At 33.2% G+C, this 26,171-nt stretch overlaps 1 protein-coding gene across 2 annotated transcripts; it reads left to right on the top strand.

Moving 5' to 3' along the window:
- The first annotated feature begins 924 nt into the window (after positions 1-924).
- DIS2 (Arp2/3 complex, 34 kD subunit p34-Arc) lies at positions 925-21,037 on the top strand. 2 transcript variants are annotated; one of them, XM_086446442.1, is made up of 11 exons: positions 925-1,096; positions 3,843-3,909; positions 4,096-4,303; positions 4,566-4,735; positions 5,372-5,449; positions 5,751-5,883; positions 5,969-6,060; positions 9,232-9,288; positions 10,194-10,262; positions 10,386-11,914; positions 20,641-21,037. In XM_086446442.1, the coding sequence occupies exons 1-10, from the start codon at positions 1,035-1,037 to the stop codon at positions 10,419-10,421; spliced, it is 972 nt and encodes a 323-aa protein (XP_086302568.1). In that variant the 5' UTR covers positions 925-1,034; the 3' UTR covers positions 10,422-11,914; positions 20,641-21,037. The 2 variants fall into 2 exon arrangements, with proteins under 2 accessions (XP_086302568.1, XP_086302576.1); XM_086446450.1 differs by having other exon boundaries at positions 20,667-21,037.
- The last annotated feature ends 5,134 nt before the right edge of the window (positions 21,038-26,171 follow it).

The raw sequence follows: 26,171 nt of genomic DNA on the forward strand, positions 1-26,171 counted from the left end.
CATAAATACCCCCATTTTTACAGTTAAATTTAAATATCATTTTTAATTTGTAATATTCAAACACTCTCCCATCAATATTTTAAATTACAAATTAGCCCTTTTGATACATGTGCCTTTGCACATGTCATCTTTTAGTTTATTTTAATGAAAGTGATGCTGATAACATGTACATGTGAGATATTTTTGAAAAAAAAAAATTGATGTCCCGTTGTTTTTGCTAAAATGAATTATCACATTAGTAATCCAACACCACAACCCTCTAAATTTCATAAAAAACTCAAATTAAAAAAAAAAAAAAAATTTTAAACAAAACATTTCTTTTAGACTTGATCCAAGATTTTGAAAATAGATGACTCCTGAATTTCTACCTAACTTCAAAATATAAAATTAAAATTCAATAACAAAAAATAATTTTGTTTGATTTTTTTTTTTTTTCAAAATGCACAGAATTTCATCATCTACAACTTTGAAGCTAGATCTTTTTTTTTTATAGAAGTTGCGATAATATGACGCTCTGCTATGCTCTCATCACAGAACCATAGATCAATCGCCTTGAGATACATATGAAATTTTTTTTATGATTACGTATCTTGAGGTAACAGATCTACGATTCTACGATGAGATTGTGTGTCAGAGTGGGGCGTCATAAAATCAATATACTTTTTTATTTTTTATTATATTATCTCACAAGGTTAGCGCAAGGACTGTGAAATCCTTACTAACTTAGTAAGGCTAGTGAGACTCAATCTCAATTTCCCGCTGTAACAATTAAGATTTGGAATTGTTTGATTCGACCGACACGAAAGGGAAAAGCTTATTAGAAAGAAAACCATGTCGTTCTGTTCACGCTTTCAGCGTCGAGGACAAGTGTGTGGGAAGGGTATTTAAGTAATTTCAAACATTTTATTCTTTGATCCTCTTTTTGTCTCTTTCTTTGTTCCCTGTATTTCCTTCTCAAAATTTTATCAAATTGTTGTCCATCCATCACCTTTAACCAGCAGTTTTCAGAAGAAGCAAAATTGCGATTCTCAGAGATGATATTGCTTCAATCTCCTTCAAGATTTCTCCTACAAGTCTTGTTAAATCGAGTTCAAAAGTGAGTCAATTTTCCCCATTTTCATACAAAAATCTTCTTTTAAGTCCTATGTTTGTGATTCTTTGTTTCTTTCTTTGTTACTTGCTTACTCTTGATCTGTGATCTGTTTAGAAAATATTACACTAGATTCGAAATTTTCTTTCGTTATGGGCTCTCTTTTGTGGAAATTAGGGCTTTTTATTATATATTTTAGTGGTGATCGTAAAGCATTTAAGCTGTTTTGGTTCTAGAACTGTGTATTTGGTGGATGAGTGTAGATTTTAGGGTTGTTTGTTCTAATTTTAGTGGTGATTTGAAGTATCCTGAAATATGTATGTTTTTAAGTACTGGAATTTCTTAATTCCACGAAGTTGATGGAAGGAAGCAAAGAGTGTGGAAATGTTTGGAAAGAGAAGGAATTGGGACCTTTGATTTGCAATTTCGTTCAATTGGGATTTTTAAAGGATTTTGATTTCGAACTTCGAAGGCGGATTAAAGTTTATCTTTTCATGTCATTAGTAGACGTCTTTCAATTGTAGCTGATTAGGAGATCACACCATTCAATGATCGGAAGAGAACATAAATGATAGTTGTGTGGACCAGGGTTTTAAAAATAGTCTAAGATCACCCAAATCATCTCGATCTTTGTTGAGTGGCTTCAGTTGGGGGCGAGTTTTCCATCCTCAATTGATTTGGATTCATACTCCTTTTGCGAACACTTGGGGTATTTGGAAGTCAAGAAATTCCAGAATTTTCGAGGGAAAGCTTCTTACTAACCGAGAGATCTTTTTTTTTTTTTTTTTTTTCGATTCTAGGGTTTTTATTCTTTTGGTGCAAGGTTGTCAAAGACTTCAAAAGGGTTTTTTTTTTGAGGATTTTCTTGTTTGGTGGGATTCCGTTTGTAGGATGTCAGCTAGTTAGTTTCCTTTTCTTTGTTTTTTGTGGATTGGTCACCTTGACCTTCCCGTTTTGTTCTTTGTATTTCCCTTCATTCATCCAAAAAAAGGAAAAAAGAAAAAAATCATCTCGATATTGTTTGTGAACAATATGAGAGACGCCATTACTAAGATCTCCATTTTTCTTCTTCTATCTAGTTCAGAGATCTGAGAAAAAGCTCTCGCCTTATATGAGATGTGAGTCAACTTGGCATCGTTCGTGAATGAGATGAGATGCGAAACCGAGATTTAAAACCATGGTGTTGACTACATTTATAGGATGCCATCTATAAGATGGGTTATTCAAAATTGACTTTAAAGTCTAGTCAATAATCATAAAATACACGGTTACGACCAAAACACCTACTTTATGCATAATCAAATAGACCTACTTTGATAAGTTTAATCCAACCAATGGAATTAGAATGCTTCGCACAAGTTGGAATTTTGTAGTTACCACTTGCTACATACATACATGCTACCATATGGCTTTGTAAAATTGTCTCAAATAGTAGCATAAAAGATGCTATAAATGGAAAATAAGTGGTGGAAGTAAGTATAGAAGGATCTGATTTGTGGAGCCCCAAGTTGATGAGCGTCATTAGAAAGATAAATATAAGAGACCTCCCCAAGAATGTCCTCATGATGCTTGAAGGGTGGGCTTACAACATCTTCTCTAATAGAAAAAGACACCTTTGGGCTATCATTTTTGCGGCCATTGCTTGGGGTCTTTGGAAGGAGAGAAACAACAGGTTGTTCCAGGGCAAAGAGAGCAACTCACATATGCTGTACATGAAGATTTTAGGGCTGTTGTTTTTTTGGGCTAAGTTAAGGAAGGATTTCGTCGGGTTCTCTTTCAAGGACTTTTTATTTAGATGGGATAGCCTTTGTAACTAGTAGGTTTTCCTTTTTGCTTTTCAGCTTGGGGGCTCTCTCGGCTTCATTTGTATCATTTTTCTCATTTTTTATTTATAAAATCTTATACTTATCAAAAAAAAAAACTTTAGCATGATTTAAGTAAAACACAGTAAATACTCCAACAATGCTTTCAACAACAAAATCCAAGGACCATTTCTAGTTTATTGAAGAACCGTATAAAATATGAAGGGGTTGAGGACATTTGGCTATCTCAAGGGTAGCGAGAAGAAAGGCCATTGGACTTGTGTAGACCATGCTGGATTTATGCTGTCCGATCACATATCATGTACGAACGAATGGTCAAATATAATTATATTTTGTATTTTATTTTATAAACCTGGATTTCATCCTGACCATTCTTTTGATATACACGAATGCCAAGAATCTTAAAAAACTAGACAGGTGTTGTATATGAACCCTTGTTCGAAAATGAAAACAAAGGCCTAGTGGCCATTTAAGAAAATCAAGGACAATTTGATCTTTATGAATTACGGTGAACTATTGATGGTGGCTCAGGGTCAAAGGGCTATGTTACTATAATTAAATTAATTTACCTAAAAGTTCGAGGGAATATGATTAAATTACCCCAAAGTTTAATGCTGACTGTTGAGTCCACGAGTCATATTCTTTTGGGTTTGCTGAATCTGATGCTTCGTACCCTTGTCAGCTTATGAGATTCATATCTGTTTCCATGCAACGGAGTCCACCACCTTTCTCAATTTCTTTATGTTTACCATGACTATTGTTATTACTCTTAAGGCATAAATTGTGCCAACTTGTAAACAGCTATCTTACCCTCTGGAGTTCCTAACCCAGTATGTGGATTGGTGGAATAAGGGTAATATAAATTAGCCTATGTTACTGTGATTAGCTGGCATGGTACGCTGATACTTCACAATATTGATTTTTTGCAGTATGGATAAAGGAGTTGAACTGGATTGCCATTCAGTTGAATTTGATGATGTTCGCTATCATATTCAGGTTATAAGCAGCTTTCTGTTCTTCTATATTGTTGAGTGAGGAAGAAATAATTTATTTCTAAACATCGATACCAGTGCTGTGTGATATGTCAACTTTCTTCAGTTATTTTTCTTTGCACTATGTTCTAGGGATTCCTGCAATCCCAAAGATTCTCAAAGGTTCTCTTACAAAGGATCTGTATTGCAGGTGTCCACGAGGTATCCTCAATTCATCGTGCTATCGATGTCATTACCCACTCCGCCCCCAGAGACTGTTTTCTATGGTGGGCTTCCCTTTGGAGCCATAGAAGCTATAAAAGCGGCATTTGGTGTAATTGTGCAAATTCTCGATCCTCCAAAAGATGGCTATAATCTAACAATGAAGCTCAACTTGGCAAAACTTCCATCAGATGAAGGTTCAACGAGTTTTCTTTTAAAGGTTATTATAAGATTGCTATGACTAAGCGGAAACTTGTAGGACTAATCCTTCAGAAGTAGCCATTCACATCTCCTTAAAAAATTTCGAGTAAAAAATGATTCATAAAGTAGCTATATAATTCCTAATTCTTCATATCCTCTCTAGCTGACGTCACAGTCTCACAAATTATGACTGAATTTGTTCCCATTGTTCACTCTCCGTAAATCTCTATAACACTTCTTATTCTTGCTTCTATGTAGAACAACAATATGCTCTGTTGGTAAAAATTGCATCTCTGAGAGAAGTGGTATTAGGAGCTCCATTAAGAGTGGTTCTAAAGCATCTTGCTTCAAGGAAAGTTGCTGCAGATGTAGATCGTTTTGTTGCTCTTGTGCATCGGCCAAAAGAGTCCTTCTTCCTTGTTCCTGAGGTACAAATGCTCTTTTCATTTTTACCATAGCTTTCTTTTTACAGATTTGCATTTGTATGTAATCTTTCAGATTAAAAGAACTTCCACATGTATTTGCATGCACAAGTTGAGCAGGGATTTTTTGGATGTCTCCTTCCAGGACTTTGTGTTTAGATGGGATGCTATTTGTAACACTTAGTTTCCATTGTGTTTTTACTTTGTGTTTTCTTTTCTTTCCCTTGTATGGGGGCTATCTCAGCTTCCTCTTTTTTTTTTTTTTCTTTTCTCTATTAATGCAATCTTTACAATTATAAAAAAAAAAAAAAGAAATAGTTATCCTTTCACTTGGTAATTTAAGTGATCCTTTCATGTTTAGCACACTTCTCTTTGGTCATCATTGGGTCTTTTCAAACTGGATGAAGAAACCTGTCCATGCTCCTTGCTTTTTTAATTCTGCTAGACTTCAGCTTTTAAGTCAACTCTCATTCCCCTGGGTTACGCATTATATAATTGAAGTTGAGCTCATACTCTCAGCTGAGCAAGAGTGGTTTGGGTGCCTATCTGAGCTATATTAATAAATCTTTTATCTATTGAAAAAATGAGAAGCTTTGGTATTTGAGAGATTGTCAGATTAAATTGCAGACTTTTTTATTGCAGGCAGAAAAGGTAACTGTAGTGTTTCCCATGAGATTCAAGGACTCCATAGATACAGTTCTGGCAACTTCCTTCTTGCAGGTAAACAATTCTCTCTTACTCAAAACCTTGTGAGTGAAATGCGTCACCTTCTCAAAAATGTTGCTAGATATGAACTTATTTGTGGCATTAGACTCCAAAAATATGGGAAACTGCATCTCCATCTGAAAGTTGTTTCTGGAAGAATTCTTTTGGTTCTCATTCCTAACAAGTAACAATATGTTTGAAATAACTTAAAGGGTACTGTTCGCTTGCAAATTTAAGCTTATTTTTGGTAGACATTCTTGTACTATACTACTTTTCATGTTTTAAAGTTTGGCTGAGGAGATAAGTTGGCATTCAGGAATTTGTAGAGGCAAGGCGCACCACTGGACTCAATAATGCTCCTCCATGTTTGTGGTCTCCTTCTCCTCCACTTGAATTGAAAGGAGCTCCTTCCCAAGCACTAACTGCAAATTCAGGATTTGTTACTTTTGGTAATTCTATAAAAATGCAAGTTCATTTTCTTAATCTTCTGTTTCATTTTAACCTCTTATACAGTGTGATGCTCCATCCCTGCAGTAATTTACCCACGCCATGTGGAAGGCAGGAAGCTGGACAGAACCGTTTGGAGTTTATTGACGTTTCGTGCATATGTTAGTTACCATGTGAAGGTGAGATTATTCATAGCTATCAACACCTTTTTTTTTTTTTTTGGGTAAATATAAGGATTTATTAAAAGAGAGAAAATTAAGTACAACGACAAGGCGATATGACCTACTTTGGAAAAGAAAATTATATATAAAGAAGACTATACTTTCTGTTTAACAATCAACTCTCATCTAAAAACAAATCTTCAAAAATAGAAGCTTATGAACTCTATAAATTTCGACAACTATTTATACAATACCCCTTCAGTTGAAAACATTTTTCTTTTGGACTCTTCTTTCTTCCCCATCAAACACCTACCATTTCTTTCCTTCCAAATTCCCTAGAGCAATCTGAAAGCAAGTAAACACCATAAGTGACTTCCTCTAGAACATAAGCTGGGGGTATGTTAAAACACTTAGGGCAATGATCTCGGCATTGTCCAATCCATCCCAAACTAAAAAAGAAACTCCAGATATCCTAAGTTAAGTTACAATGAAACAAGAAATGATTCTTATATTCACCATTAGCTTTACACATGTAGTAGAAATGGACCATGATCTAATTCTGGGTAATAACATGAGCGACAATTAGGATTTTGTCCAGGGAACTAGTCCATGCAAAAAACACTTTTAGAAACCCCACACAATGGAGCTAGGAAATCAGTCAGAACAATTGCACAACCAAGAATAGAAGGATTTCTCCTTAAATATACAACTCGGCCTTGAGGACTCACATAGTGTCCTTGTTCAAGGGGTATTTTAGAATACTTCTAAGACGAGTGCTAACCCAACAATTAAGTCAATTTCCCAGTCATAGATTTTTCCGAAAATCAAAATTTTAGGATAATTCCTCGACATCCTAGATCATGAGCTCTTGAAGAAGATGCTCTTTTGAGAAGAAAGGGAGAATAGTTGAAAAATCCTCTTTGAGGGACAAATCCTTGTGCCAAATTTCATCCCAAAATATGACTATCCTCCTCGCCAACCTTGAAATGAAGGCCTTTAGAAAGCTATAATTCACTTTAAGAATGCCTCTCCACATGATACACCTGTAAGGAAGTACGGAAGCCCCACGCTTCCATTATGTGTGAAGAGTTGAGCCTAGCTCTATGCAAGATTATTTACTTGATTGTAAGGAGGACTGTAAAGAGGATTAGGTCAAAAAATTCCCGTCTCTTCAATCACTGTATTGGAAAACTGTGATTCCAATACAAAAAAAATCATCTTATAAAAAAGTGTGATTGTGATCTCCTCTTTAGCCTAATGCATAGGCCTAGAATTTGCGAGCCTTTAGCCATGAAGGATTCCTGCATGGTTGTTTATTCAAATTCCATATTAGTACATCTTCAACGACCTAAACAAACAAACCCACTTTGACAAAAGCTAAGTGGGTCCTATGCTAGAATATAAAGCAAAAGACAGACTACAAAAACAAAATGGATTCACCCTCCCAAAATATTTTATTAGCTCTTGACCAGCATATACTGTTAGCTAATGGAAATTTTGTAAGACAACTGTTAGACCGTGTATACTTTACAGGTTAGAATCTTGTACAATCAATAAACATATTCATGTAAAAATTGTACTTCTATATATATAAAAAAACATATTTTTGTAAAAATTGTGGCAAAGATGAGGATTTGAGATTGATGAAAGAATTGGGAAGAACAAAATCACATATTTGCTTGTTTAAGGGAATCTAGGACCAGTGTTGTCAAATGTGATCGCATATGCTATTTTCTATGAGTAAACGGATACGCCATGATGGCATATGCGATTTAGGGTTTTTGGTTCATTATGCCATGGCATACAAAAGTATGCGTCGCATATTGTAATATGCTATGGCATATAAAGTATGCGATGACATATTACTCCAATGGGCAAAGATTTGACTATTGGAGTATTACATTCAAGTTTTTTTAATCTATCTTCTCCTACAACTACCCTATTTCCACCCCCTTATTCCTGCATTATTCTGAGCTTTTCTTTTATTCTTTCACTCGCATATATTCTCTTTAAGTCTTATTTTTACTCTATTTTTTTAAAAATATTGAGTTTATGCATTCTAACATAAGATGATAGTATCTAATGATTTAACTATTAAAGTAGAGTCCATTTTATTTATCTAGAACAAAAACTTGATAATTAAAATAGGCCACCTTTGTATCATGAATGGTTTATATATTATTAACTATTTAGCTTCTTGAGTTCTTTTATTCTTGTTACGAAATATAATAAATTTTATTCAATTTGGAGAATGAGTGCTATCCAAATATATTATTATACGTTTGCTTTTATTTTCTTATATTTTTCTGATTTTTTAAACATTTTCCCCTTTTTTGTTATTTTGTTTTACTGTTTTTATTCATTTTTTAAAAATAAAAAAGTATTTTATGCAATATGCGACCGCATTTGCCATATGCGATTTTGCATATGCTATGTGATAACATTGTCTAGGACTACCAATAGGGGATAAAATCAATTGTGACGGTTTGAGCATGTTTAACAAGACCAGTGGTGGCATCTATGGGTAGCAGTTGGTGCAGGTTAAAGACTTTACCTTCCAAAAAACAAAAGGTTAAAGACTTTAAGAGTATGTGATCTGAAAAGGATGTGTATTGAGGTAGTGAGAAAAAATCTTGCAATATACACTCTAAGAAAAGATATGGCCCTGGATAGAGTGGAATGAGAAAATGGGATTCATGCATTCAACAGTAATAGTTTGGGCGACACTCTGTCAATTGGTTGATTTATCATGGTTTATAGTTAATTTGGGATAAGGCTTTGATGATGATGGTGCGATATAAGACACTGGAATGGGTTTGAACTTTGATCATTGATGACTTGGTTACAAAAGCATAATTCAATTGCTAGAACTTCTTGAAGTATTTGACCTTTCTTATTATTGAGTTTAGTTATTTTTGCTGTGTTGAAGATAAAACTCATCATTTGCCTTCCCATTTTAAAATATGAGGTGTTAGCTTTGGTATAGATTAATATGACCAATTTAAACCTATATTTAATTAAAGACCTTTTTTTTTTCTTTATTTATTAATCTGCTGAACTTTCTTGTCTTTAATGCATACCATCATGCAAATTCTCAAAATTCCTCAAATAAAATGTTTATAAGTTGAAATGTGTGTTCTAGTATGTGTGTACACTTGACTGGTTTTGATATCCTACATTCCTTTATAGTGTTCTGAAGGTTTCATGCATACCAGAATGAGACGTCGGGTGGAGTCCTTGATTCAGGTAATCTTTTTCTTCTCCAGCAACAAAAGTCTCATTTAGTGCCTTACTCAATACCTTTGTACAACCCAGCTTCAATTATGGTTGGATTAGCCTCTTGTGTCATGCTAGTCTAGTCTAGTGATATATACATTTGTCATGCTTGCTTAGCATTTCTTTACAGTACATTGCTGTTCCCAAGCCTAGATAAAGGAGGGGTACATTAGATTGGCAAATGATGCCACCGCCTAACATGAATCTTGATTCGTCATTTCATTGACCCATATTCTTGGGATAAGGCTTTGAAGATGATGAATGAGTTGCATGTTATTTTAATGAGAAAACTTGGATTTAATCTTGGCCAATCAGTGAAACTCCTCTTGAATGATCCCCAATTTATGACATTTCTGCAAATCAAACTAGTTGGCTGAGGAGCCCTTTTGAAAATAAGATTGTGGCCATTATTAATAGCATGGAGGGAGACAAAACCTTCAAGGCTGGGCAAATTGTCCCTCACTCAAATTGTTGAGATGTAACAATTGTAGATTTTGTGCAAGTGGTGTAGAAGCTTCAGGAAGAAACCTATTTTGATTTTTTTTCCCCTTAAACTAAATACATTTGTGGCTTTAATTCTTGAGACATGAGTGGAAAATCTCAGATTACCAAACCCTAAGCATGTTAAACATATTTACTGGATTATAGTACTGCCCTCCAATCAAAATTACAAAATTGTCCTTGTTGAGTAAGATATCAAGTAAAAATATCAATTAAAATTGTATCAAATGGACTTTCTGGATTTCAATGTTTTTTTGGTGGGTGGGGAATCACACCAGATAGCCATACAAAAATGCTGGAAGGACACATGATCAATAAGATGGATACATTATGCACCAACATATAGTTTCAATGACGTGTATATTGTGCACCAGGCTCTGGATCGTGCTAAGCCAGAAACAGAGAAGAAGAAAAATGCACAAAGCAGATCCTTTAAACGACTGGTTTGTCCTGCAAAATCTACACTGCTTTTAACATATTTCTCCATTCTAGCTCTGAAAATATCTGGACTACTCACTCTCTATACTTGTTTTTTATGTATATATAATTATTTGTATTGTCTGTAGAGCCTCAAGGAAGCACATAGCAGTTCCAATTCTTAAAGGTGTCGTAGGGGCTATTGAAGAGAGCTGAACTTTTGCAATTTCTGCTGTAATTCTGAAGATCCGTCTCGGAGGGTTTGTTGTCTGGAATGCCAGGAAGCTTGCTACATCGGATTGTGCTTGGTCTTCCAAAACAGATTGACCCTCCATGTACATCAATCACAGAGGATTCTCATTCAAGATAAACTTAGCAAGGTTTTATCGATCAATTTTCATGGAACAAATTGTACTCGAGAAATGGAAGGAGGGCGCCATTAAGTTGGAAGTAGTGGTTACGATGTTGAATTTCCCAAAACTCATTTTTTTTAAAAACATTTGGATCAAACCTAATTAGTATTTATTTATCATTGTTATTCTTTTGGAAGTTTATCTTATGAGTCTTGGTGGCTTGCATATTTGGAAAGCACCTTAATCATAGCTGGCATTTGCAGTGAGGTGTAATCTATGAAATCATCATCGGATCCTTTATCTGCAGATTTGGCATATGCCCATGCAGCCCCATATTCATTTTACGTGCAGTATAAAGTATGCTTCCTTCTGCTGGATGCATGGATTTCACTTCCTTGAGTGAGAGTCGTGTGTCCGATGAAGCTCAGATCATGGTGACACAGCCTCAAGTGGGCCTCTTCTAGGTGCTCACCGTGACATGGCCTCATGAGTGATGGACCAACTAACAATGTAAGATTGATTTAACGGGCTGAACAACTATAAATTAGCACGAATTGAATGGATTGACTCGTCTGAAATGGGATGACCTAGACGATTGAATTTGGTTAGATACCACTCAAAGGACTCTTGAGAGCGTAAGTTAATGCCTAGAAGATGGAACCAATCTCCAGGAAATCTGCATTGTTCTTCAAATCATAACAGTTATGTTGATGGAGAACCTCAACCTAGAAAAGTTCATAATTCTAAAGAGATTCTATTGACACACCAAATTTTACTTGCAACACCTCAATCCCTTTTAAATTAGCCAGCAGTTTGTATGTATGGTTTTAAATTTCGTCCGAGACCGAAATAACTCTGGACTGATGGACAGGTATCTCACATGTGCAAAATCTCGACAAAATGACTCAGACGATAATTTGAAAATCTCTGAGACAGTAAAACTCGTCCCAAGTCAATTGTGATTTTGTATATTTTAATTAAAATAATTATTTTAAAAATATTTATTATCTAATTTTTTTTTAAAAAAAATTTATTGTTTAATCATTCTCGTCCATGAACGAGACGTAAAAACAAGTTTTGAAAAATTATATTTAGATTGATGTGTTATAAGTAGACGTTGGTGTGTTAATAGAAACTCTCTAATTCTATAAGACGGAGAGAGAGAGAGGTAGAGGGAGCACCATTGCACCAATGCTTTCCAGGGGTTCTATACTTGAAATCAGCGATGGTGAAGAAGAATACGAAGAAGATTGTAAAAGTTGGTGTGGCAATAGCAGCTCTCTGATGAAATTCTCCATCGTCCCTCACCAAAGATGATAGGAACGGTTAGTTATCTCTTAATGTCGATAATTTCTTCTTAATTTTGGGTTTATTTCTAGTATCTAAGATATCTGGATTCTTGTGTTGTACTCTCACCCTTTTCTGTCATTCTCAATATTTTTGCTTATTAGTTGTTCCTTTCTTGTGTTATTTATTGATTTCAGTACGGTTTTTAGCTTGATGTTTGATTTATTGAATAATTTATAGAGAGGATGATCACTATTGACATTGTTATGAATCGTTCAATAAAGAGTCATTAGCCCCCAAATTGGATCATTTTTACTGTCACAAACTCACATTTGACGCAAGTTTTACTCTGCTTGCGAACCCTTGTTCATAGTGATCTTGTTGCCAATCAATCATGTAATCATTACCATCTGCCTTATCCCAATTACTAGGGTGGACAAAAGAATCATGTCATTTTTTGGTCTTTCCCTTGTCTTTTTAGAGTCTTTGACTTGCAAAAAGTGTTCCTTTTCACTGGGGAATCTCGGAAATTTCCTTTACAATGTAGACAACTAAGTAATCTACAAGAAACCCATCTTCTATCTTGTTGCGAAGTTTGGTTTTGAAAATTTTCATAGTAAAAAAATGTTTGCTATGTAGTTGTCGTGGAAATCAAAAGAGTCAACACGAGACGAAATAATCTATCAATCAAATAGTAGACCTTTGACATTTCTGTTTCCATTAAACCTCGGCGTTGTTTAGTAATTACAGACATATTTTGAAATTTTGGATGATGAAGTATATCGAGTTTATAATGTTGCAACTGAAATCTATTCTAAAAGCAGATAAAAATACATTAGAATAAAAAAAGATGTTTTTTGACAAAGTTAAATGGATGAACAAGATTCATTCAACCAACTCACTATTTTGGCGTAGAGCTTAGATGATGTTGATAATGATGACATTTTATCCAACATTTACTAAGACCATAGAAGCTTTTTAACGAGGATCAAAGAACTAACCAAAAAGATAGCTTACTTAAGCAATCAGACGGTATCTCCCCATGGCCTTTCGCCTCTAAAAGCGTCCTTCCTTCTCAATGCCCGGGCATCCATCCAATGCATGATTTTCGATACAGTACGGTACACTGAACACCAACCCAATCTCGATGAAGAAAAGAAAACGTAAAGCAACTACATCTCAATTACATCGACCCTGACGTGAACGGACGCTTTCTTGGAACTATAAAAAAATAGGGGGTTCAACAACTACATCCTTGGATCATAAACTAAACTACACCCCTCATATTACATTGACCCTGTGTCAAATTCCTCGTCCGAATTGAATCTCTTTCAGATCCTCTCATATTACATTGACCCTCAGTCTTCCTTGACCTTGGTTTAGTCTGATTCCACGCGAACTGCTAATGCGGCTGTGGCTGGTTGAGGTGCCGCTCTTCTTTCTGATGCGGGAGCCTCTTTTTCCGTTAGGAAAGTTTTGTAAGTAATAATCTACACGTGATTAATTTTGACTTGGAAAAATATATGGTAGTCCCTAGAGTTAATGTGGTGGCTGTGAGGAAAATATAGTATTCTAGAGCAAAATAACATACATGCATTCTCGCCACATAAGAACGAGGTCAGGGGATTAACAAATATTAAAAGAAAAGCTCAAGCACACAGTAAATCAGGATAACTATACCTTGATGCCCCTTAGCTTGACATCCTCCCATGATCCCATGGCCATTTGCTTTGTTTCTTCCTTAGAATATAGAATACCATTAGAAACTTTACAATTAGAACCATCTTTCATTAGGGTCTCTGCTATTACATCTTTCTCATCAGAACATGAAGATATGGTGTTATCAACACTAATAGAATCATTGTTATTTGAATGAGTTTAATTACCACTATGGGCTTCAACATAGTACTGTACATTTACGTGAGCCTCTGTAGGAGCTTTTGTTTCTAGCCAGGCTTCAATGCCTTTATTATCAACAAGAGATTTTGGAAACCTATTATCTTCAAAAGACATTATCTTTACCCAAAATTTGAGACTTTAGAACCTCCATTTACATGTGATAGGCAACTTGACTTGTGTTTCTTGTGGCTCATTTTAGGGGTTTAGAGAATCACATTAGCTATCATTATCTTCTATATCATGGAAATTTGAAGCAAATCTCCCTTTTGGATTTTTCCGATCTTAGGTCCTTATCATGCCCTTCAGACATGATTTCTTGACTAGGATGGATTTACATGAAATAATAAGAAAATCACAAAATGAAATAAGAACGAAAATGCCTAAAAGAAATTATACATTCGTAAAAATGTTGTGTACAAGGAAACAACAAGAACTGAGATCCTTGGACCTTGAGAAGATTCAGTCAACCTAAATTTGGAATGAAAGACTTGTTCACCTTCTTATTGTTAATTACAATTGAAGTACAACACAAGTTAGAATCGGCACAATGGCACCAGTTGCATAGTAAATAGGTTTCCTTACAACGAATTTAGGAGTATTAGAGTGTTGAGGAAGGGGAATCTCCTAAATTCATTTCTCTTCATCTCGTGCCATTTCAAGATACTTCAATGGAGCATTTTTGTTTCAGCTGAGACCATAACCAAACTTGAATGTTTTAGAATGTCTCAGATGTTTCAATTTTTCTCCTGACCAAAACATTTCATTGGAAGTAGATTATAAACTTTTCTCTGGAACCAAATTTTAAACTTTGTCCTTCATGGTAGTGGTGGAGACTCTGAATAGGATGGTTGTGATTGGTTAAACTAAATAAATTTTGGGAATTGAAGGGTTTGTGATTTCTCATTTGTAGTTTGCCAACTACACCTGGCTAAGACTTACTCTTGGGTGCCTTTCATTCTCGAATTAGATTTTAAGGTGCACGTGTGTGTTTTTTCAATGAGATTTTGGTTAGTGCATCAATTTGGCTAAGAGTAAGTCGTTTGGGGCAGGGGAGATGGTAGACTTCGTGGCTCTAACAGCTCACTTGGGATGTGGAGATAACAAGTTTCCATTATCTTATCTTGGCCTCCCTTTTGGGGCTAACTATTACTATATGTCGATTTGAGATCCAATTATCCATGGATATGAATGAAAAAAGGTTAGCATCATGCAAGTCAGGATAATTGTTCAAAGGGGGTAAGATTATTCTGATTAAAACAACCTTGTCAAGCCTTCAACTTCGCTTATTGCCCTCTTCATTATTATTATTTGCATTGTGAAGAGGTTGGACAAGTTGAACAAGGGATTCTTGTGGAATGGGTATGTTGATTCCTTCAAGTATTAATAACAATAAAAAAAAAAAGTCCTTCGACAAGACTAGAAATTCTTTATGGAGATAAATGTTGGACTATCAAGAAATGAAATGTGCTCGTAGAATAAGCATAACATAGATGAAGATGTTATGATGGTGATGGATGACTATTAAAACTAGGAAATTTAAATTAGACGTGAATTGTGAGTATAATGAAGGAAATTTGGTAATAGTTCCGATAGGAGATCCATTATATATCGAGTACTCATATCTGTCATATTAATGTCATATCATTAACAAAATGATTTTCCAACCATCTTGCTTCAATTTTTGAATGAGTATTTTTGCAATTTATAGTAGATGCATGTCATGAGAGTTTTGCTACAGAGCTTGACATAAGATATCGATGATTCCCCTAGCTTCCTTTATTAATGCACGATAAATTCACTAAATACATGATAAATATAGATTCAAATGATGTAATTGAATTACCCCAACGGGTAGGCTCAATAGTAAAATAAGCGAGTGAGGTTTGCTCTATTTGATCATGTGTTCAAAACTGAGTGACCTTCTGACTTAGCCTATTACACGTTGGGAAGTTTTTGTGGGGTCGTGGCATGCGACTGTAGGGACTAATCTCATCCCAAAAGGGACGTGAGATATCCTACATTATTAAAAAATGTAATTGAATTTTCAGTTGCATCAACGTCCCCGTGTTGAAAAGAAGTAAATCATTCATTAATGATGTTTCAAAGAACTGAACAAGTTGCACGAAATATCATTACCAAACTATAAATTAAAGAAAAATACGAGACCAACGAGTATCTTTAGCCTATTGCAAAGTACTAATCTAATTAGTCTTACTAATTTTCAGTTTATCAATAGCTATCATATGTGAAATTTCATCCACTTGAGCAGATTATAATTCATTGTTGCATTTGCAAGAAACATCAATAACATAAACAATATAAGTCAACTTTGAGAAAAATTGATGGATGAGGATAACTTTTTCAGATACTACAACTACTGTTAGTTGTTGTCGGTGAGCCAAACAATATACATAATATGCATATAGACAATAATTATTGTAATCCCTTTCATTTACCGTGCATATTGTTTGAACCTTCATACTCTTGACCTCAAATATTTTAAACATTTACTTTATAACAAGAGAAAATATTGTAATCTTTTTTAATAGTCAACATAGTGATGTCTTCAATGAGATCAAAGAAGTGCTCTTTTATAAAATCTATCTTATCAATAGATCTTAACATAAGAGTCATTTTTACTCTTGCTTAGCTTGTTTTGCTTTATTGATAATAATACAAAATTTGGCATTTCCAACTTCCTTACAGGTCTTATTTCTCATTTTATTAGAGAGAATATTCAAAATCTCCTTTTTTCAATCTTTGTTGAGGTATAATTGGCATTTCTTATAATATTTTCTAGGAAAAATTTAACAACTTTTTCATTACATATTGCCAAAATCTCTATCATTCAATGAAATTACCTTGATTGTTTGAGTTAAAATATTTATTATGGCTGCTTTAAAAGAACATGTTTGAATTGTAAGTCACAGGATCGATTGAAGTCTTGAGTTACAAACGATTCTTCAAAATTTGAGCATGCATCACTTTATCAATATGTCAAGATTGATTAATTAGATCATCACTAGATCTCACATCAATGTTATGTGGTTAATAAGGATCTTCTCCTACATGATTCATAAAATCACATTTCTTTCCATCATTAATTTTCTTCCAATCTTGAAAACCTTTAACAATAAATGCATGTGATCCATGGCACCTAGTATATTTATTTTCAAAAAGAAAACATGGTAAACACATTATAACATCCTTTGCAGGAGATTACTTTAGCCAAGAAAAAAATACTATGAACCAAAGAGATTGGAATCAATGAGGATTCTTTTTTTGAATTCGAAAGGGGATATTTTGAAAGAATAAATTGATATGGTCCTTCTTTGATGTGAGTTTGTTGAATTTCATCTTGTTGATTAACAAGATATTGCCATATTTGATGATATAGTTCTAAATTACATTTAAAAAAATTATCATTAACATCTTTAGGATCGACTATTGAAGATTTAGAATTAAAAGAATGCTCCTCATCATGAACTAAAGATTAAGATTTGATGCAACGGATGCTTGAATTTTTGGTTTATTAACACGTCATCAAGGTTGAAGATGATTGATTTTGACGGAAAAATCAAGGATTTATGCGGATTGATTGGTTGAAGATGGCAGATTTTTATGGGTTGAATTTGAAGATGATTGGTTTTGAGGGGAAAATCAAGGATTTTTCGAGGTCGAAGATGACTAGTTTTGAGGGAAAAATCAAGGATTTAGAAGATGAATGGTTTTGATGGAAAAAATCAATGGTTTTTATGGTTGGAAGATGACTGTTTTTGAAGGAAAAGTAAATGAATTTTTTTTTTTTTTTTTGAGGGGGGGGGGGGGGGAGGTTGAAGATGGCTGGTTTTGATATTTGTGTATGTGTGATTTTTATGAAATTTGTTTTGTTTTTGGTCTGTTTGCATTTAAACATTAATTTTTCATTTCTTCTACTGTACTACACGTTCAAAGCTAAGAAAACCGTACCTCATGACTATTTCAGGATTAGCAAGTTAAGTCTTTTATGCCAGAAAGAAAAGTTTATTAGGCCTAAAGACATAAAAGAAGTAGATAAATATTTTCACACCAAAGAGAATAATCACAGTCAACGAAAATTCAAGGTAGTAAAAACTATCGATGCATCTTTAAGAAAAAAGGTGTTGATAAACCTAAAAGTCAAGCACGTGAAAATCTTAATACTTTAGTTTGTTATGAGGAGACTGTCTTTTAAATTTAAAATTTTTAAGTGTCGAATCTAAAGATATTGATGATATCTTTTAGAGCGTAATTCAATATTACGTCGTCAAATATGACTACATCCCCTTAATCAACAAGATGAAATTTTATGAGCATGATCAAGGTAAGGTCATATCAATCTATTCTTCCAAAGTAATCTACTTTCGAGATTAAAAAAACATCTTTGTTGACTTCAATCTTCTTGATTCTTAGTGTTTTCTTCTTGGCTAGAGTATTTTTGCTCCTGCAAAAGATGTATTTTGTTTATTATGCTTCTTTTTTGAAAGAAATTTATTGGGTATCCTATATCAAAGCATTTGTTGTTGAAGATTTTCGAAATTTGAAGAAAGTTAATGATAGAAAGAGGTGTCATTTATGAATCATGTCAGAGAAGACCATAGTTCACCACATAACAATGTTGTAAGATTTTATGAGGATCTAATGAGATTATCTCGACATATTGATAAAGTGTAAGCACAAACTTCTGAACAACTTTTGAAGTATTCTTTACAGTTCAGATCTTAATCAATTCAATTTGATGACATATATTTCATGTATATTTTTAAAGGTCATGATGAATGTTCAAATTTAAGTTCATTGAAATGATAAAGATTTTGGCAACATATAATGAGAAAGTTGTCGAAGTTATCCTATAAAATGCTCTAATAAATGTCAATTATGCCTTCCTTTGACTCTTTGGTAAGTTATGATGAATGTTCAAATTTAAGTTCATTGAAATGATAAAGATTTTGGCAACATATAATGAGAAAGTTGTCGAAGTTATCCTATAAAATGCTCTAAGATATGTCAATTATGCCTTACCAAAGAGTCAAAGGAAGATTTTGTATATTATTTATAATAAAATGAGAAACAAGATCCATGAGGAAGTTGGAAATGTCAAATTTTGTATTCTTGTCGATGAAACAAAATTGAATCTAAGCGAAAGTAAATGGCTCTTGTTTTAAGTTTGATTGATGATGTTGATTTTATAAAGGAGTGTTTCTTTGATCTTATGTGTGTTGAAGACATTCTTACGTTGATTTAAAAAAAAATAGTTATTCAGTGTTTTCTTTTGTTACAATATAAATGTTTAAAATATTTGAGGTTAAGGGTGTGAAGATGCAAGCAATATGCATGGTAAATGAAATTAATTACCCTATGTGTATATTATGTACGTTCTTTGACTCGTCAACTACAACTAACATTAGTTACACCATCTAGAAAAGTTATTCTTATCCATTAATTTTTATTGGCGTTTCTTGCAAATACAACAATGAATTACAATCTGTTCAAATAAATAAAATTAAATATATGATAGTTATTCAAGAACTGAAAATTGGTAGAGATTCTAATCAGATTAATATTTTGTAAAGAGATGGAGATACTCGTTAAGACTCATTTTTCTTCAGTTTGCAGTTTTATACGGATGTTTGATGTAAATTGTACAGTTTTTCGAAACATCATTAGAAAGTGATCAATTTACTCTCAACGTGGGGACATTGATGCAGCTTATAATTTCATCACATCTTTTTTATTTTTGATAATACAAAGTATCCCACCTCCCTTTTGGGAAGAGTTTAGTCCGTAAGTCACATGCTTCGACCTCATAGAAGTTTCCTAATATGCATCAGGATAAGGTAGGAGGCCACCCAATTTCGAACACACGACCAGAGGAGGCAAACCCCTGTCGTTAGTTTTACTACGAGATAATCCCCTAGGGGTAATTCAATTATATCATTAGAATTTTTATTTTTATCATTATTGCATTTAGCACAAGAAGTTATGAGAAAACTATATTCTTTATCAAGCTTTGTAGCAAAAATCTTAAGACATTGTAAATGCCATTCATCTAGTTTCAACTCAAAAATACTTATTTAAAAATTGTGCCAATATGGTTGGGATGTTTTATTTGAGAATGTGAAATCATTTTGTGAACAATATGACATTAATGCGCCTGGTATGATTGCGCTCAGTATGTAATAGGCCGAGGTCGGTCTCTTTATCAATGAGATCACCTGACAATTGAACATCATTTTCATATAGATAAATAGCCATTGCTATATATTTTTTGTTACATGAGTTAAACTATAGATTTAACGAGTGGGCATTGGAGCTCTTTATTTTTAGCTTAGCTTTAGATCCTCGAGATGCTTATGAATCATTTAAAATTAATGATATTTGTTGTTTTATAGAGAAGTTTTATCCTCAAGATTTCACGGAGTAAGAGAGTTCTTTTGAGATTTCAATTGCAATATTATGAGCCTAATGTACTTTATGATCCAGATTTCCATAAGATGCTCATAATTTCTGAACTATGTTGAGGATTAGTGGAAACAAAAAAGTCATAAATCTACTCTTGGATTGATTATTGTTTCGTCTTGTATTGACTATTTCGATTTTTAAGCAACTACAGAGCAATCATTTTCAGTTATGAAAATTCTCAAAATCAAACTTCAGAAGAACATGGATGAGTTTCTTGCAAATTATTTCGTTGTCAATATATCTATACCAAAGTTGGATAGATATATTTTTTGTTTTTTTTACTAGGCCTTTTCTTTATTCAAATTCGAACTCCTGCCATAGGGATGAGGCATGCAATCTTCTGCTAATTCTTATTATTATTATTTTTAACTTTTGTAATTTTCAGAAGTTTGGATATTTAAACCATCGCAGGGATGGTTGAGCGGTAGACTTGGGTATCATTAGGTCTGCTCCCTAGTTGGTCTCAAGTTCAAATCCCACCAACTACATTCTTGTGGTGGCCACACACTGGCTTGGACCAAGCAGCCAGACATAGCCTGGGTGCGGGGCGTAGGGACTAGTTTGGATGGGCGTAAGCTGGCTCAGATACCCTTCGTTATCAAAAAAAAAAAAAAAGAAGTTTGGATATTTAACCAATGAGTTGTAACTTCTTTTTTGTTTTTGGTTGTTACTGCTTTCACTGTGGGGGCCTTTTTTATTCTATACTATGGATGGTCCTGTCTCGTTATTTCTTCTAAAATACATTTCTTTATGACATGTCAATTATAGACTCATCTTTTGTTGCCTTCTCATTCTTATTTCAATCTGTTGTCACTTGACATGTATCTGGCTGCCTTTTCTCCAAGTTATTTCTGTCTTCTTAAATACAATTTTTAGGTTTTTTTTTTTCCATATCTTTCCTTTCTTCATGGAAATCAAATGAGAAATTAAGAAAAAATAATAGTAATGAAAAACATGTTGTGTTACCTAGATTCATGTTGAACAGTTGTCTATAGATCCTCTAATCATATAGCATCTTGTCATTACTGACTGACTTGAACCCTTTTAATATTTTGAATTCTATTGGAATGGATGAGACCACTGCACCCAAGCAATGCTTATTCAACTTCACCAAATAAGTAGAGTCAGGGGGCGGAGTCAAGATTTTGCCCAAGTGGGGGACAAGCAAGAGTAGAAATTTTTGTGGGGACAACAAAGAGAGAAAAATGGTTTTGGGGGCAGTAGTGGCAGATTTTTTTATCCTTGGCTAAAATCTGTTGCAATAGCTCACTAATCCATAGACTTTGAAAATTCTTTTGGGAGCAAGTGCCACCACTGTAAATCTGCCCGAGTAGAATACATGGAGTATTTATAGATGGCCTAGAGGCAGCCAGAAAGTTCTCCTAATTGTGCTTGAACTCTAATTTAATGTGAAGTAAGAACACCTTAGAGATTAGAGAACCAAGACTCCTTAATCTATTTGCATAATGCTTATTCTTTTCCAATTATCTACGTTTGGCTTAAAGTTTCATACTGTTTCAAAAAAATTCGTTTAAAACTTCTGGTTTTGGCCGAGTCCGGAACAAAACAGACCGTGAAACATTAAATGCTTTGGGCCTACAGTTTGGCTGGCTACATCATTTTCACTTGATTTCTGGAGTTCAATTTCACCATTGTATTGAGATTCAACCACATAAACTTCTTTAGCACACGTGTGTTCATCGCAGTTTCTTGCATGACAGATTTCTTTCTGTGCATAAAGTAGTTTTTTTGTGGGTTTTGTTTACCATATAATAATGGTCATATAAACTGCATTCCAATTTCCTCTGAATGATATTTCACATCAAACCCTCATGAGTGAAGCTGAACCTTACATTGTAACTGTTGTGAGTTGAGCTTTCTCCCTTCAACAAGATCATTTTTCTTTCTTTGGTGATCAGTAAGTAGGTCATGGGTGATCAACCCATTATAAAATTTTCTGCATGAATAATAAAAATTTGAACTAGTTTCTTCATTTGAAGATGGCTACTTTTTTTTCCAGAGATTTTGAGTAAATTTTGTTTAAAATCACTATTCCAGTTGATGGAATCAAGGAATCCTTGATAGGTAAAGTGTGATGAACTGCAGCTTTGACACGAGGAACAATTTTGATTTAGTTGATCCCAAAAGTTTGGATAAGGCCTTGAAATGATGATAAAAATCTCTAAAACTTTCTTTTTCGGATTAAATTTTCTATGTACTACTACACTCACAGTCACAGAAGTTTACTTTTAGTCTCCATACGATTACTAAGAATATTATTCCTGGAAAATAATTCTTTCACTGAAAGAAAATATTTACAAGGGCCTGTATGATTGCAGGGAATTCGGTGTATGAATTCATTCGGAAAATGGTAATGGGAAATTAAATTTCCTTGGGAAAATTAATTCAGCCATTTGATTTCTCTTTGGAAAAGAGTTGATTTTTAGTTTTAGGTGGAAAAACATTTTTCCTCCTTGGGTGGAAAATTGCTTGGGGTAGAAAAAATGAATTCCAGGGAAAATGCACCATCGTATATCGGAAAATCATATTTTCTGGGGTTATTAACTATTCCATTTTCCATGTCCAATTGAAAAATTATTCTTTTGTGTTTTGTGGAGAAAATATGGGGAAGAGCCTTTACCCCATTTGTTTTCCTCTTTTAATCATAATGATCCAAATCATTATTACATCAACATCTTTAGTAATAGTGACCCACAAATTGACCATAACATCCATTATACTGTTATTCCTTCTAGAATCTGATTAAACCAAAATTCATTCTGACCCAATTATTGAATAGCATAAGAAGCTTTTTCATTCTCATTCCATAATATTTGAGTAATTTTTTTTTCCCTCATTCTTTTTCTAAAATCAACTTTCCTTATTTTTCTTGTTTTACTTCTACAAGAATCACTTTTTGACGGAATTACTTATTTATATATGACAAGGCTAATGATTTTCTGATTCGATTTTTTTTTTTTTTTCACTCGGTCAATACTCGGCTTATGTGGCAAGGGCACAAAATCATAAACCATTTTCCTTGTTTATTTTGAAGAAAATGATCTATGGTTCTGAGCCCTTACCATGTCAGCCGAGTATTGACCAAGTGAAAAAAAAATCGAGTCAGTAAATCACGACTAACAATTAGTATGATTAGCTACCAATTGATATAGATCATGGACCATCCTACCAATTGAAGCTGTTGAACAATGACATCTTTATAATATGAGCCAAACATTTTCTTTGATTTGTCATAATTGTGCCTAATTTATTTTGGTTGAGAGAGACAGAGAGATTATCTGAGGGTCTTGTATGCTTGTTATTTTTAAGGGAATCCCATCTTTATCAAACTAAGTTTGAATTCTTTCTCTTGTTCATATTTGCATTTGTGGGGGAGTTGTGTGGGGACGCTTGTACGTGTTTGATATGAAGTTAGATCTTAGTGGCGTTGGAAGTAAGTCCTTATCTCTATGGGGTCAACATGTATACGTGGTTTGAAGAAGAGTAAATCGTTTATTTTTATTTTTATTTTAAATCACGTTTGATCTAGAATGCCTCCATACGCTCGTTCCCGAGGTGTATTTAATGCATTTAAGGGCACACGTTAAAGTGTAATAAATACACCTCAGGATTAAGCGTTTGATGGCATTTTTGGTAAAAGAAGAATTTTTTTAGGACAATTTTGGTATGAATGCTTTTTCCTAAGGTGAATTTATTTTACTTTAACAACGTGACACGTTAACAGTACCCAATAACAAAATTACAAGTGAACGCATGTCTCATTTAAAAGTGGGCCCATATCTATCCAAACTCTTATTATAAAAAGAAAATTACTTAAAGGATTCCCAAGGAAGGATTTCTTTCTAATTAATTCTTGAGACTTAGGATTTCTCTTAATAGTTCATATAGTAAAATTTTTATTTCTAATCAGTCCATGAACCTATTCTAGACATTTTTCACAATTTAAATGTTAAAATTTTCCTAATCATTCAAACTCATTATTTCTGTTTAAAAAAATTAGATTTTTGATATCTTAATTGAGATTTGGAGATTCCATTCTGATGAAAATAATTTGAGAAGGAAGAAAAAATCATTTTCAAGTACTTTGAAGATATATGTAAATTGATCAAGTGTGGTTCTTTTGATTTGAAATCATCTATACAAATCGTTATGCCAAGTTTTTAATTGATTTTTCCATGTATTTTAGTTTAAAATTTTCGAAAAATGAAAATCGGTGGATTTTATCAACGTCGAGTTCACCACTTTTTATTTTTGAGTTTAATATTTTTATTGTCAAGTTCGACATTTTTTTGAAAAATTGTTAAACTCAACAATAAAAATTGGTGAGTTCGACAATAAAAAGTGGGGAGTTTGATGATAAAAATATTGAACTCGACAATAAATAAAAAGTGATGAGTTCGACACTGTTAAACTTTTTCAAATCTCTGCTTCATTCTTCATTATTTGTTATAAATCGTAAAAAAAAAATTAAAAAATGCATTTCAATGTTTAAAATTAGATGTATATCATTTTCATTTATCATTCACGATGAAAAATTGTCGACAATGATTGGAATCGTTGTAGAAAAATTTAAGTATATGAAGAATATAAAAAAAAAGAGGGCAATTTGTGTATTTCAAAAATATTATAACTTAAGATGAGACTGAGAGACAATTAAGAAAAGAAAGTTTTACTATATCAATTATCAAGCAACTGTGCGAAATTCGGGGACTAATTAAAAAAAATCCCTCCATCAAGGTCCTTTGAGCAATTTTTCCAAAATAAACCTCGCAATTTGCATACTATAGGAAAAAAAAGGATGGCATCATCGTGCAAAACTTAAGTGAACAGTACTTTTTTGAATTGTGCTGGAGTGACTTCAAGTTGGTAGGAATCATAGATTGTTTTTAACTTGTATCTCGATGAAAGCATTTATGGTTCCCATCCACTTTCACGTCAAGAAATGCAATATGGGGTTCTAGCGAGGTCACTTCAGCATTATTCTTTTTTTTTTTTTTTTCTTTTATAAGAAAATTTTTATAATAATAATAATCTTTACTATTATAATAAGATAAGTTGAGTAGGTGTTTGTTTACACCAAAATTAAAATACCCCTATATTTTAATTTAATCTCAACAATATAGAGGTCATTTTTGTCAAAAGAAATAAATTTCAATCCCACTGCCTTGAATAATCACGTCAGTTAGTTTTTTTTTCATTTAAAATTAACAATAATATCTTTTTTATTTTATGTACAAAATCACCCTTTTTAATATTTAATTTATAAAAATTATAATTATAATATGTTAAATGATATAAATTAGATTGTATATTTCAAAAAAATTTAAATCATTTAGAAATCTTATTTTTTTTGTGATACATGTGTACATGCCACCTACTACTAGTAAAACAAACTAACTTGCATATTTTTTTTCCTTGCACCATTAAATGATCAAATTTTCCATGAGAAACTATTTTTGTCACAATCACATTTAAGAAAGAGCTTGGATCATGAATAGGGGTGAAGCTAGGATTTTTAGTCAGTAGGGGTTAAGTGTTAACGATGCTTGATCGATAATCTTGGATTTCTTTTTCTTTTATGTCAATCTTAGACTCGTTATTGCAAACATTAAGAAAGAATACAAAATTTATAATAATAAAAAAAGATAAATTATTTTATTTTCTTAGATTTCATTAAGAAAGTAAATAAAAGATCCTCGATAGGATGGTGGAGTTTTGAAAAAGAATAGTCAAGGATTTTTTAATTAAGATATTTGAAGAAAACATATTTTATAATAAAGAAGGAGTTTTAACTAGAAATTGAAGACAAGATCTTACCCTTGAGGTTTGAAAGTTGAAGACAATGGATTTTTTTATTATAATCTTTGAAGCATATTTTGTGGTAGATAAGAATTG

Source organism: Akebia trifoliata, chromosome 1 (assembly GCF_017979445.1).
Source record: "Akebia trifoliata isolate Shusen 1 chromosome 1, ASM1797944v1, whole genome shotgun sequence".
Classification (NCBI taxonomy): Eukaryota; Viridiplantae; Streptophyta; class Magnoliopsida; order Ranunculales; family Lardizabalaceae; genus Akebia; species Akebia trifoliata.